At 35.4% G+C, this 13,776-nt stretch overlaps 1 protein-coding gene across 1 annotated transcript in view; it reads left to right on the top strand.

Annotated features, from left to right (window-relative positions):
• Window positions 1-11,198, top strand: part of tnr (tenascin R (restrictin, janusin)) — a 170,276-nt gene extending 159,078 nt beyond the window's left edge. Inside the window, exons 28-30 of the mRNA XM_017309882.1 lie at window positions 5,209-5,370; window positions 6,052-6,215; window positions 9,010-11,198. Of these exons, the coding sequence (XP_017165371.1) occupies window positions 5,209-5,370; window positions 6,052-6,215; window positions 9,010-9,129 (446 nt within the window). The 3' untranslated portion in view covers window positions 9,130-11,198. The remainder of the gene's footprint in view (window positions 1-5,208; window positions 5,371-6,051; window positions 6,216-9,009) is intronic.
• The last annotated feature ends 2,578 nt before the right edge of the window (window positions 11,199-13,776 follow it).

Raw genomic sequence — 13,776 nt, 5'->3', positions numbered from 1 at the left:
AATTCTCCGAGAGCTCATCTCCCGCTGAAATTACTTGGTAATTGTTGCGCTGCTCTGATCTAAAGACAAAAACAACTCAACGTTCCCATTCCTTTGATGGACAGCTGAATCATTTTCTCTTGCCTCTAAATCTCATTATCAAACTATAATTGTATTCATTGCAAAATGTGCAAATGAGTCATGAGCTCAACAGGTCACCTTTTGTGTTATTGTTTGAGTACAGATGGTTTATAAAAAATAATGCATGAATATTTTATCGCATGAATCRGAGCCTMAAAAGGGATCTTTTGCTTTTTAAAGAAATCTGACATATTATTGATATGATGGGGGGTAGAAAGTGGGGAATTAAACCTTTTATCCATCTTTATTTACAGTTTCAGTCAAAGGCTTACAGAACTGTTCATTGTTGCAACATTGAATGCTTATGCAAATACCATTTTATATATAGACAGACATTTATCCAAATGTCCTTTTTCAAAGTAGATTGATCAAATTTTTAGTTCCCAGCAGTTTCTAGCAAAATTATATATATATATATATGTATATGTTTGTGACAATTTCTCCTTGCATTGTACATTCCTACACCAAAAGCAAGATTCTTACTTTTCAGATTCTTGGTAAGATAATAGATGAGAACTTAAAAGGACAGTTTTAGATCTAACTTATCATGAACTGGAAATGACAGCATAAAATGTTTTTTTTTTTTTCTTTTATCAGATATTTTTAAATCTGTAGTCTCACTTGTCATTAAGTTGAACTGAAGCTTCTTATGTTAGTTCTGCACCACCACAGGGAAAGTGTTCAAAGATAGATGTTAAAAGCATGCTGTCATAAATTCATTCTTTATCTATAGCTTTTGTATTTCAGCTGAAACAAAAGGGAGATATCYTCTGCTAAAGCAAAGGCTGAGACAGAGAGAGAAATTCCAGATTCTTTACTTTCTTTGAGATAGTAAGTCACAGATATGTCTTCRCTTTTTTCGACAAGACCACCTGAGGGGCGTTACGCTGGAGCATACTAACACGGATTTACTGTATGTTTAATGGCCGTGCCTCTAGATTACAATCCAAAGAGCCCTGGAAAAATATATCTAGTTCAGTGAGTACAACATTTTATCTGACCTGTTTCCTCTACAGTGGAGTCACTCATACTGAGTCCTTTCACCTCCTCTGAGCATGCACCACAAAAAGCTGTCTTTGTCTCCTTCCTTTATTTTGTTGTTGCCYTCCAGGCTGCACTCTATACCCTTACTGGTTTTATATATATATATACATATATTTGGTCTCTAATTGTGTCTTTTCAGTGCATACAAGCTGCTTAATGTAACCTCTGGGTGTSGAGGATCAATAATTKTTCTGTAATGCCAGACATTAGTCAACATCTCAGACTCTGTTGTGTTTGRCTCGAAACATTCAGAAAGAAAACATAAAGTTSTCATGTTAGCYGAATGATCTGCTAGTTAGAATAGTTGAGCCTGGAAACCTTGATRTATCTTGACGGCGGTAACCAATCCACGCTTACTGCGAAAAACAACACAGGGTGAAGTKTCTAAGATCTCAACTTCTAGAACTGATTGGTTAACAGTAGATTTTACATTATTTGGACTAAGTCTTATAGGTAAAAGCATTATCATTGCTGGAGTTTTATATCAGTGACATAACCCATACTTGAATGATCCACACAAACTACTGTAAATACCAAGGAATTCTGCTCTCATAAGAGCCGCCAGATTTTCTGGTATTAAGTAAATACATTTCATTAGATTATGACCACCTGTCTGCTAATTCTACTATAATCATATGGGATGAAACTGATTTAATTTTGCCACTGAATGCTTCTAGAATGTACTTGTTTGTAGTTTATGATCATAATAATGCCTACATTATTTTAGCTTCTCTTCTTAACAGTGCCTTCAAATCAAATCAAATTTTATTTGTATAGCACATTTCAGCAGCAAGGCATTTCAAAGTGCTTTACATAATTACAAACAGAAACACAGTCATGTAACATTGAATAAACAGTAAAAAAGATAGAGAGATTTAAAAAAATTAAACTTTAATTAAATTAAATTTAGATTAAATAAAAATTTATAAATAAATAAAAAATAAAGATAAAACATTAACAACACTCACCCCTTGACACTGTCAAGAAAGGGGGACGGCACCCGCACCCCTACACTTGGTGTGAAACTCGTGTTAAATTTGTCTCGGATTTGTTACTCGATTTAATAAAAACTTGTCACTTTAAGTTTTATAAAACCATATTCAAATCATATTTGCCAAAGATTAAAATTGTGAGTGTTTATTCTTACAATGAAAACTCCAAAACGTCATGCCAGTGCAATTGAGTATAGCAACATTACCAAGGAAGTGAGTCTAAAACCCTCCATGCTGGTCACCCAACACATCGCCAAAAAATGACTCAAAAATAATAAAACTGAAACGGAGCCGCCAACTTAGAGAAGGCAATATGTTGTTGAATTACAGAGGGGAGTCTCAGAAAAAKAAAATCCTGTGACAATTCATATTTACAAATTTTCTTTAATGAAATATGAACCCAAGTTGTTATGAGCACAATGTGCCAAATGAAGTGATCCAATACAAATATAGTTTTTTTTTTGTTGTTGTTGTWTTTTTTTTTTTACACTGACATAAGTGGTCAGTTAAATTATGTATTTAACTTTTTTAAAGCATCCTAAATATTGTATTCCATTTTTCCTTTCAGTATTTACCATTTAAGAAGTGACCTCAGAAGTTTTTCTTGTTATAAATGTACATCTAGTGACATCTTGCCCATGGTCAGTGTAGTTCCACTGTGTGCAGGCGTAAATAAATTAGATCACAGTCATAGCCTTGGGGAGCCATTGCGGCAAACATTCAGCTAATCACCACCTCTGCACTCAGAATAGCAATTTACTGCACAATAGGAACCATAAACACAGATATTAAATCCACTCAAACTGAAAAGACGAGCCACTCGACTGGCCAGCAGTAAAGAGTTTGATAATTATCCGCTGTAGTTTGAGGACGATCATTTTTAACGGTGCTCTTTATTTGCACCATGCTCGCTGACCTCTGCTGAACGCAGTTTTAGTTTGATGATGTAATAAAAGAGACATTCGGGTGACYGGGAGCAATCTGTAATCATTATCCCATCCTTTTGCCTTTTAATTCTCCCCTTATTGTTTCTGCATAAGGGTGGGAGTGAGGCCGGTAATAAAATGGAAGATAATAGCACAGGGGCTCAATCGTGTGTCAAAATGCGTTTTCGGTCACCACACTTAAGAATGAAGCAGTAAAAAAAAAAAAAAARAAAAAGAAAATGATGGGTGGCGCATTAATAGCTGATAACACAACTATGTTATACAACAGAAATTAAAAGTAACTCACTGTTAAGCTCAGTTTTATTACCACAATTGCTTTTTTCCCCTGTCGCCCTAAGTGCCCCTGGGTTGTAACATCGATTGTATCTCTCGTCCATTGACAAACTGTATTACAGCAGACTTGGTTTTCCTGCTGCACCACTTCTTATCAGTAAAGGCTGGCGATTTAATTCCTGTCAAATCTTTTCTCAGGTTGGTTCATCTAAAGTGCACATGTGATGCATCTGCTAGAGGTTAAGCAGAGAGGGACGCTCTTTTTCCAAATGGGCGCTTGTTGTAATCTGATAGCGAAGGCAGCTCCAATCGCTCAGGTCGGTGTGGGACCTTATCGCATGTCGGGGGTTCAAACGAGCTTTGTATCTGCTGCCYCTGAGATAGCAAGCAAAAGACACAGATCTCAGAGAGTTGCAAGAGGTGGTATTTGGAGGAGGGCAGGTGGCGACAGCGTCCACCACTCTGCAGCGTCAATCATACACGGCGGCTGACAAAGGCGTTTGACGGATGCACTTATCGGGATGCAACCTTTCGCCCCCCATAAACGGGTGGCGAAAAGACTGACATGGAGCTGCATCTTGGAGCATAAAGTCTGTGAGTGTTTTGGCTGTTTACAGTCAGAAAAACTCTCAACTTTAACCTGCCTGTGGTCTCTCAACATTGCTGGAATTTGCACATTTGTTGGATAATAATCCAGATTTACAAGAAATTGCTCTTTATGTTTTTTTTTATTTACTCAAACACATTTATTTTCATTGGCTGCCTTGAATTTAACTATGAGAAATATTATAATTGATGGTGAGGCATTTCACAACATTGGAATATGATGGAGTATTAAGGCCAGGTTAAGTTTTTTTTTTTTTAATTACGAGAATATCTTCATAATATTACAAGAATAAAGATGCATATGATGCTCCCCATTTYAAATTTTAGTTATTGATTATTGATTATGATTGTTTTCATGTAGGAGTTCCTATAAAATTACTACTTCACTCTCCCAATTTTCTGACTTTATTCTGGTAATATCATAATATTTTTACCATATTATTTTGATTTTTTTGTCTGACAACCTTATTCTCATAGGTTTATTGTCTTATAACTTTATTCTCATAATATTATGACTTTATTTCCTAGCCTGGCCCTRATACTCCATTATATTGGAATAAATATTGAAATGTTMATTTGTTTCAGTAATTCAACTAAAAAATGGAAACTCTAGATCATTATACCTATTAGTTWAAACACAAMAAATTWGAATATTGCAATGTAGGTGGATACAAWGTCCTGCTCAAAAATGATCAGCATCTCCAAAAAACTTGTCAGCATATCAGAATAAAGTTCTCTAAGGTTTCCTGGAAAGCATTCACAGACTTTGGACTTGATATAAAACACAGTGAGTCCTCACTATTAGATGACATAGCTCAACAAACTAATCTAGACTGTAGAGTTTTGCCTTTTCTTTCTAAAAAGGACTTTGAACCACCCAACAACGTCAAGTATTTCCTCCAGTACTCTCGAGTACTTTAGTCCCGGGTATGATGCTTGTTCAAGCGGCTCAGCACAAGGAACTAAATTGTTTTTGTGGATAAATCTGTGTGCTGTAGTTCCTGAAGCACTGAATTCACACCTTTTGAATCTCCTGCAGACCCTTGAATCACCWTTGCTTCTCAGTAATCTTAAAGCTATGTTTACCACTGTTGGTTTTTCATCCTCTGCAGCGGTTTCTCCCACATATGCCTTGTGAACTATTAGTTTACTGATTTATTTATTTTTTTTAAACTTACTTTCCTAYATTTACTTAATGTTTTAAACAATTACTTGTTTTTCTACAGGTCTTGATAACATCCAGAAGATTGCTTCTCAGGGACGCTATGAGCTGAGAATTGACATGAGGGATGGACAGGAATCAGTTTATGCCAATTATGACAAATTTTCCATTGGAGATGCAAGAAACCTCTACAAGCTCAGGATAGGAGAATATAATGGCACTGCTGGTAGGTGGTTTGGCCATAAAGAGCATTTTCACCATGTAGCTCTTCAACACTCAAAGCTGACCGTTAATTTAATNTTGCTTCTCAGTAATCTTAAAGCTATGTTTACCACTGTTGGTTTTTCATCCTCTGCAGCGGTTTCTCCCACATATGCCTTGTGAACTATTAGTTTACTGATTTATTTATTTTTTTTAAACTTACTTTCCTAYATTTACTTAATGTTTTAAACAATTACTTGTTTTTCTACAGGTCTTGATAACATCCAGAAGATTGCTTCTCAGGGACGCTATGAGCTGAGAATTGACATGAGGGATGGACAGGAATCAGTTTATGCCAATTATGACAAATTTTCCATTGGAGATGCAAGAAACCTCTACAAGCTCAGGATAGGAGAATATAATGGCACTGCTGGTAGGTGGTTTGGCCATAAAGAGCATTTTCACCATGTAGCTCTTCAACACTCAAAGCTGACCGTTAATTTAATWAAAAAAAAATTGACACTTATGTMAWWWTTTTTTTTTTTTYCTGGGTGAAAAGTATTTGTTACCCAGAGTACTTCACAAAGACTTCTTTCTGCTTCACTTCTGATATCCCTGCTGGTTTTTTWAATCATGTTACAGTTAATTGTGGTYGTACTTCCCAGTGATATTAATTGTTTTCYGTCCCACTCTTCTCTGATCACAGGTGACTCTTTCAGCTACCACCAGGGCCGGCCATTCTCCACTAAAGACAGAGACAATGACATTGCGGTCACTAACTGTGCCTTGTCMTACAAAGGAGCCTGGTGGTACAAGAACTGCCACCGGGCCAACCTCAATGGAAAATATGGCGAGTCCAGACACAGTCAGGTCTGTCCTTTAACTCACTACATCTCCTTCCTTAAACATTCACAGTTCAAAATGTAACATTAAAGTGTGACCRTTTCTCAGCTTTACTCTGAATCAGTTTCCTTTTACAAGTTWGGTTCTTCTTAGAATCGGACCTCTTTACCTTTAGATTAGCGGCTTTAACCACTACTTGTGTAATGTAGATTCAAATTTTYGTGAGGATTGAAGTGATRAGGATATATTGTATTTCAGGTCATCTAAGATAGCAAGCTGTTGATAATCTGTAAACCCCAAAAAGTTTATGTTTGTGTCCATTAAATTAACAAAAACAAAAACTTTCCCATCATTAGTTTCTAACTTACAAACTTTGACCTGATCCGGTGTTTATGAATCACTTCAGGAAATAAAACTATTTTCCAAGCATTAACACACTGTGCTGTTAGGGGCAAARGCTTTTTTGCAGATTCCATATCCTGCTTTTACCTTTGTGTAAAAAATAGTATTAATCCTTTTTCCCATAAATCTTTAGGATTTTTAAATTTTTTTTATTGGGATCTTTATTAAAGAATTTTTATTGTCTTTACTTCTCTGAAAACTTGTCATTTGGTTCAAGTTTTGTTGTCTCTGTATCATTTCACAGTATTTTGTCAAAAGTATTAGTGCAGCAACCGTCCCTGGGTGGCTGTGACCCAGTGGGAAGAGTGGTCACCTGACATTTAGGGGGTGTGAACTCAATTCCAACAATCCTGACCATCCTGCCCAGCATCACCATATGTCAAAGTGCTCCTGCGTATCGGTACATGTGGTGAATGTAAGCTATAGCGGAGAATTGCTCTGGAAAGTTAGAAAAGCTATGTTAAAGTGCCATCCATGTACTGCTAATATTGGAGCAATATGTTACGACAAGTTTACATATTGCCAAGAGGWGCTTACATCAGTAGAAATAMACAAGTCAACAGTTTATTGTCTTCCCATAAACATAGTCCATGTTTTTTTTTTATTCTATTTTCTCTTACATTTCTGTAGTTCTCCTTGTCCATGTGGTGTGGTGGTTGAGGTTTTATATTTGTTATTTTTGTGGCCATTTGAATCAATCGCCTATTAAACTAAATGTCCTCATTTGAAAAGGTTGACATTTTCAAAGTGTATTTTGGCATTTGCGAAAATCGACATGAAAGGAAGCCATTACAGCACACTGATTAAAGGTTAAAACCTCTTGAATTGAAAGACTAATTATTAGCAAATTAAAACACTTGAAAGAGCATCCTGAGTGGTCTTGCGGAGCAGCTCAGAGACAACTGCTGCACACATTTTCTTGTTATACATTCCAATGGAGAATATGATCCACAAAACACAGTGCGAAGAGGGTTCAAATTATCTAAACACTACCAAATGCTTCTAGTTATTTTGGAGGAGTATTTTTGCAATGGAAAACAAAGTAATTTAAAATATTTTCTTATTTGTAATAAACTCAGGTACAGCCATATCAAGCCTAGATGTTATGTCATCGCCTTTTTCAGCCTTGTGCAGAAAACGCTGTACAAGCCATGAATGTATTTTTTTTCTGTCKGTGTTTGTACGTGCGTGTGCTTGCGTGTGTGCGTGTGAAATAAAAATCAGGTTGAGTCACGACGGCTTTAGAGATGTCCTGTTTTTTCCTCTCCGCTTCTTCTTTTTTTTCTTTTGACATGTTGAAACAAAAAAAATGCAGAAGCAAATATAGAATGAAGGTAAACTTAAAATGAAAATCTTATAAAGGCTACAGACGAGAAGAAGCAGATGGAGATGAAGCACAAAAGGGCTAGAATAAAGGGCTAGAATAAAACTATAATTGGGGTTAATGTTAAGATTACATCAGGAATTACATTGCATTAGGAAAAATATTAGCATTTCACTGGCCCCCATGATATTAGCCTTTTCCCTAAAATATGTTTTTATGTATTATCTTTGTTTAGTATCCTGAAAGGAGGAACTCAATGTAAGACAACATGCTAGTGATACCTCGCATGCTACTGAATGTTAGCATTTAGGCTAACATTAGCATTTTGGCTAATTGTAAATTTAAAATCATATCTCTGGTCTGTATTTCTGACATGCGACTGTAACTGAAACCAATGTTTCTCTTCACCAACTATGACATTTTCTTTTTGAGCCTTGATCTTAAAAGTTTTCTGKTTTTTTTYCTTCAATGTAAAAGTTTCAGTACACAAATATCACAGACTCAAAAAGAGGAGGCAATTTTTCATGGTCAATCCAACTTTACAGTTTTAATGTTTTGTGAAGTAAAACCAAYACAACACAATTTCATGATACTTACAGGCATAACTTGAAGTTATATYCCACAAAGGTTTCTGCTAGAGAACATAAATGTGATGAAGTAGCAAACAGAGACAAGCTCACTAAATGCAATGTATGTTAGCTGCCGTGCAGCTTTTGTAATTAGCTTAAGTTTCACTCTCATCTAGATTCAGTGTATTTTTATGACTCATTTATTTTTAACTAAACAATTACGAAACTGTGGTCTGACTGGAAGAGAGAGTTCATTTTAAGTAGGCAAATTAGGAAAATGTGCCCAACCAATTCTTTACTGTTGTGAAGTAAAAACAAATGTTATTTTTTCCATTTGAAGTCATTTTTCTTAAATGTAGTTATTGAACTATCACCTTGATAAATTGTGTCCATGCCTCAATACTACACTGTTACRTTTAGAAAGCCCTTTATTATAAGCTTTGTACATTAGCCTTGTTAGTCTTTATTAGAGCATAAAATATTCAKATTGAGGCAGCATCTCTAAGTTTTACTTCCATTTTTGCAGGGTATCAACTGGTACCACTGGAAAGGCCACGAGTTTTCCATTCCCTTTGTGGAGATGAAGATGAGGCCCTTCAACTTTCGCAGCATCAGCAGTAAGAGGAGACGGTCCACCTCTGTATAAACCCACCACCTCCGCCCTGCCCAGAGTCGTGGATAAATGGAGTTTAGACGATACCGGGTGTTGAATCTCTGCTATCTGTGCGCCTTTCTGACCGCAAAGGCAGGCTGGAATTAARCTGTGCCACATCTCGTAAGTGAGGTCGCAGAGACTGAAYGAGTGAGCAATTAAACAAAGCTACTAATATTTCATTTAGCAAATTTCATAAATTAATACTTTGCCAACTTGTTATTTTAACATGGATACGGTCAGAAAATAGCAGAGAGGTTTTGACACCACATCCAAACTGATGATCTTTCCGCCTGCCCAGCATATGCTGTCTTTTCCTGCTGTACTTCTACTTAGAAGACAATGTATGTAATTTAYTAAGTACTCAGAATGACAATGGTCGTAACTGCTGTAAAAATAAAAAAGGGGGAAGGCAAACAAAGATGTTATGGTTTAACCTTAATATTTGAGTTTTCCTTCTTTGAGATGCTGAACTGTTTTCAGAAATGCTGTTAAGAGTAAGATACTGCGCTTTTTTTAGCCATTACAAAATGACWCTGAAATCAATAATATATGCCCTTAAAACTCTGTAATATATATATATAAATATATTTTTATAGCTAATAATGTGACTGAGTTCATCTATAATTTGATGCCTTGGTTTATGAACCTCGATTAAGTTAACTCAAAAATAGTAACATACTGGACTGAGTCGGGGAAAAAAAAAACATTACACAGCAAAATTGAATATACAAAATAATCATTAATCAAATAATTCACCAGCAACATCTTCATTGCCTTGTAATTTATTTTATTCATGTGTAATGTAAACTACTTCTTTACACATCGTTTTCTATTTGGTAGCCCCACTGAGAYGATGTCTGCACTGAGAGCGGAAACACAGCTAAGCTATTGCAGTTCATTCTGTTAGGTGAACACATTTAGTTGTTCATGGGCATTTTGTACTCACTTGATTTCATTTCCAAGCAAATTACAGTCAGAAAATGTTGTAACTTTGCTGCTGACGTAGGGATTTCTTGCGGAAATGACGGCGGTAGATGCAACAGTTAACCAAAGGCCTTCGTAATAAAGATTTAACGATTGAAAATAAGCTCAGCTATTTCTGTCACCAAGGCTGTCTTGATACTGCCCCACATTTCAAGCCCCCTTTTGTACTCATTGTGATTCCCCCCAAATGCGAAGCGAAACTTTCTAAATGCTATTCAGAACAAAGTCGGTGTGGGCATAGTGCAGTTTTAAGTCTGGCTCCCCTCCTGCTGCTTGCTGAAATGAACTAAACAAAGAAAGCAGAACAGAAGGTGGAGCGAAGCCAAGTTTTCCTTGTACTYGCTTCACTGTTTAAGCTGCTTCGCGAAACAAAGAAATCCACTAACACTGCTGGGAATGTGTTCCTTTTAGTGGGGTCGGTGTAATCTACGGCTTGCCAACCAACCATGTGTTCACGGTGGCACACAAGGCGTTCGGGGCCAGTTAGCTGACAGCAGCCTTTCTGCCTGAGTTTAAGACAGACATAACAAAGATGACTGGAAGAAAGAAACCAATGTCACTATAAGCAACATTTTGTCTCATTTATTAGGTAATCAAACACTGTGTTTCCTATTATTTTCTGTATCTCCTTTTTCTGTATCTCCTTTACTCTTCTAAAGGACAGAGGACGTAAATCCTCTGATTGAAGTAAACCAACCAATCAGACTCTACTTTTTTTTTTCTAGAGATTGAAAATAGTTGCCCTCCCCTGTTCTACTACTACTACTATTACTACTACTACTACTACTACTACTAATATACTCATGTAGATATGAAGTTTTACTTTCGCTGACCCCATTCGATGGAAGCCAACAAAGAAACCCCTGTGGGGAATTCCTGCTAAAAACTGTGCATTTCTAACCACTGTTGTGCAAAGGGATGAGTGGAGCCCACTGCATGTTGACTGAAATGCTACCAAGAGCTTGAGAGTGAACAACAMATGTCTTTAGAATATATTTGTGCACATATTTATCTTTTGTTYCATCTTAAAGCTGCCCCGAAAATGATTTAAAAATAGATTTAAATTGCTTCCCCYCMMCCCCCMMYTTWARSCYTTTWAWYMAMMWKRAAMCYTTYCCMRGKTKRWKRWTKGGKTTTTTTTATTGTCAAAGGATTTCAGACTCTCTCATGCAATAAWCTTCTCTTAGTTATTTATAGTGAAGTAGATTAATATGTGTGTGTGTGCTTATTTAATTACCTGCTTTGATAAATTTCTCTTCTTTGGGATTTGTATAAATGAATAATGGTCTGGAAGCTCTTCTGAAAGGAAACGGTTTGTATTTTGTTTTCTGGCAATATCTCTCATTGCAAACTCCTAGGTGCTTGTAAATCAAACAAAAACAGAATTGTCATTTTTATTTACGGCGGGGAAAATAACTACTGAACACCTAATTTTTCTGATGCATATATTTATATTGAGGCTGTTGACATGAAATTCACACCATATTCTTGTAACTATCCAAGTATTCCACACATACAAATAAAACAAAAAAAATWAGTTTGTTTTCTTTATGTCTGKGGAGAAAAAAATCATCTGTTGGTAGTGGAAAAAAACGCAAGATTGTAGGCATTGCTCAGGTGTGATTTTGATAAGCAATTCTATCTAAAMRTTTTAAAATATTGAAGRTTCTTGTTTGCTTTTCTATGCTTTCCGATCTTCAGTTATTCCCCAGATTTTCAATTGGATTAAATTTAGTTCTTGCCACTTTATTTTCCGTTTCTGAAACCAGTTAAAAGTTCAAGTTTGTTGTCTGACTAAAAAAAAAAATAAAATCCGTCTTTTCCTTCTTCCGTTTTCTGTTAGATGAACTCAGTCAGTATGATATGCTGAAAGACAGACACACACCATTATGTTCTTTGCTCCATACATCATTGGTGTTTTTAGGGTGGTGTTCAATGGCTCTTGGACAACTTTTCTGATTAATATTTTTCTTTTTTTCACTTTATTCTGAGAAATGAGCATTTGGTTACTGCTGGGGTATGGCAGCCCCAACGGTGCTCACTGAAACATTCATCAGTTAGAGATACACCTGTAGACAATCCAGTCGCTATGCTTTACAACAATAAGGTTGCAGAGGTATTGAGAGAGTTTAGTTTATTTTCCTCATAATGAGATGCTTGTCGTGCAACAGTTTTGTAATTTTGTCCGTAGGTTATATATAGTTACAACCAAGCCAGGTGAAATTATTTGACTTTTTATTTCATGTTTGATATCTTTACCCTAAAGTTTGTTGTATTTACTCATGACTTAATTTATATAGATTTGTTTGATGTCTTTAAAAGCATGGGTTACTTGGGTAGTTACCAAMATATACTGTGAATTTCATGTTGATGTCTGATCACAAATATATTGAAGGGGAAAAAAACACTGACATGCTAAATATTTATTTTATTCATTGTATATATAAAGTGGTCAAATCTCCATTTTTTTATATTCAAATACTGTTTCGCATGGCACTAACTTTTTGAAGAACTATGATAATATTTGTCTTCTATGCTGTTTTAGGAAATTTAATAAATTCAAATACATTTTCTCTTCAAGGTATGCCTCAAAAAGCAATTAAAAAGAGCATCACATATTGACTTGATTTAAAATAGGAATTAACAATATTATTTTTGTTTTTTGCACCATGTAAAGTTTCATCTGTTTGATTCACTGTTATTTTTTTTTAAACATCTTAATTCTTGGAAACCTAAAGACATTCACTGTTAAGTCATTTGTACAGAAGAGTTGTTTACTTAATTGTTCTTCATTTTTCCATTTGCTGTGACATCCGTCACGTTCGGCCCTGTAAACTACTGAAGAAGAAATACCACAAGTTTACATGCTCTCAGTTTGCTTAATCAAGAAACTGTAACTTGAAGTGATCTGAAAAATGCTGGCATGGACATGTAAATGTTGATGATAAAATGTGATTTTGACTGTTTGAAAGCTTAGGTAAACTTAAACTAAGAGTTTGTTGTTGGATAACCTTGAATATTACTGTCAAATTTAGCTCTAGTTTGACTTAAACATGTACTATAAAGTTCCTTTTTTAAAACATTTTCTACATATTAATAAAATATTCAAATACTCTCATTTGATGACCTGTTTTTCTTTTGCTTTGTGGCTGTTAACCATGTTTTTGGTAAGTGTGCAGAGGACTACTCKGGATAATTTTAACATCCATGTACATCAGTTAATTGAGTAAACTCATATCTAAAGTAACTCACAAACATTATTCATCTCATATAATCAGGGGTAAAAATAAACAAATGTGTGGTTCTTCAAAACAAAAGCACTTCCTGTTTGATTCAAATTGTCAACGTYACATTTTCTTAATCTATTTCTATTTTCTTTGAAAATAAATATATATTTTCATTTATTCTASRKCTTCAYTGTTTYAKAAAATCCAGCAGTGATTATATATATTGTGAAGACGGTATAACTTAGCATTGATAGTCTCCTCACTCCTTTCTCATCTGTCGCTGCAACCCTCCCAATATTTTTCATCTAGTTTTTCTGTGATGTCGTCTGTGTCAAAAGTGCAGGTCTATGCAAAAGGAAGAATATGTTATTGACACTGAAAATGATCATTCCTGACACAATTGAATACTCAATGCATTCCGAATAGC

The sequence above is a fragment of the Poecilia reticulata genome, linkage group LG17 (assembly GCF_000633615.1).
Source record: "Poecilia reticulata strain Guanapo linkage group LG17, Guppy_female_1.0+MT, whole genome shotgun sequence".
NCBI lineage: Eukaryota > Metazoa > Chordata > Actinopteri > Cyprinodontiformes > Poeciliidae > Poecilia > Poecilia reticulata.
The sequence above is the reverse complement of the archived record's forward strand: the minus strand, read 5'-3'. Positions and strand labels throughout refer to the sequence as shown.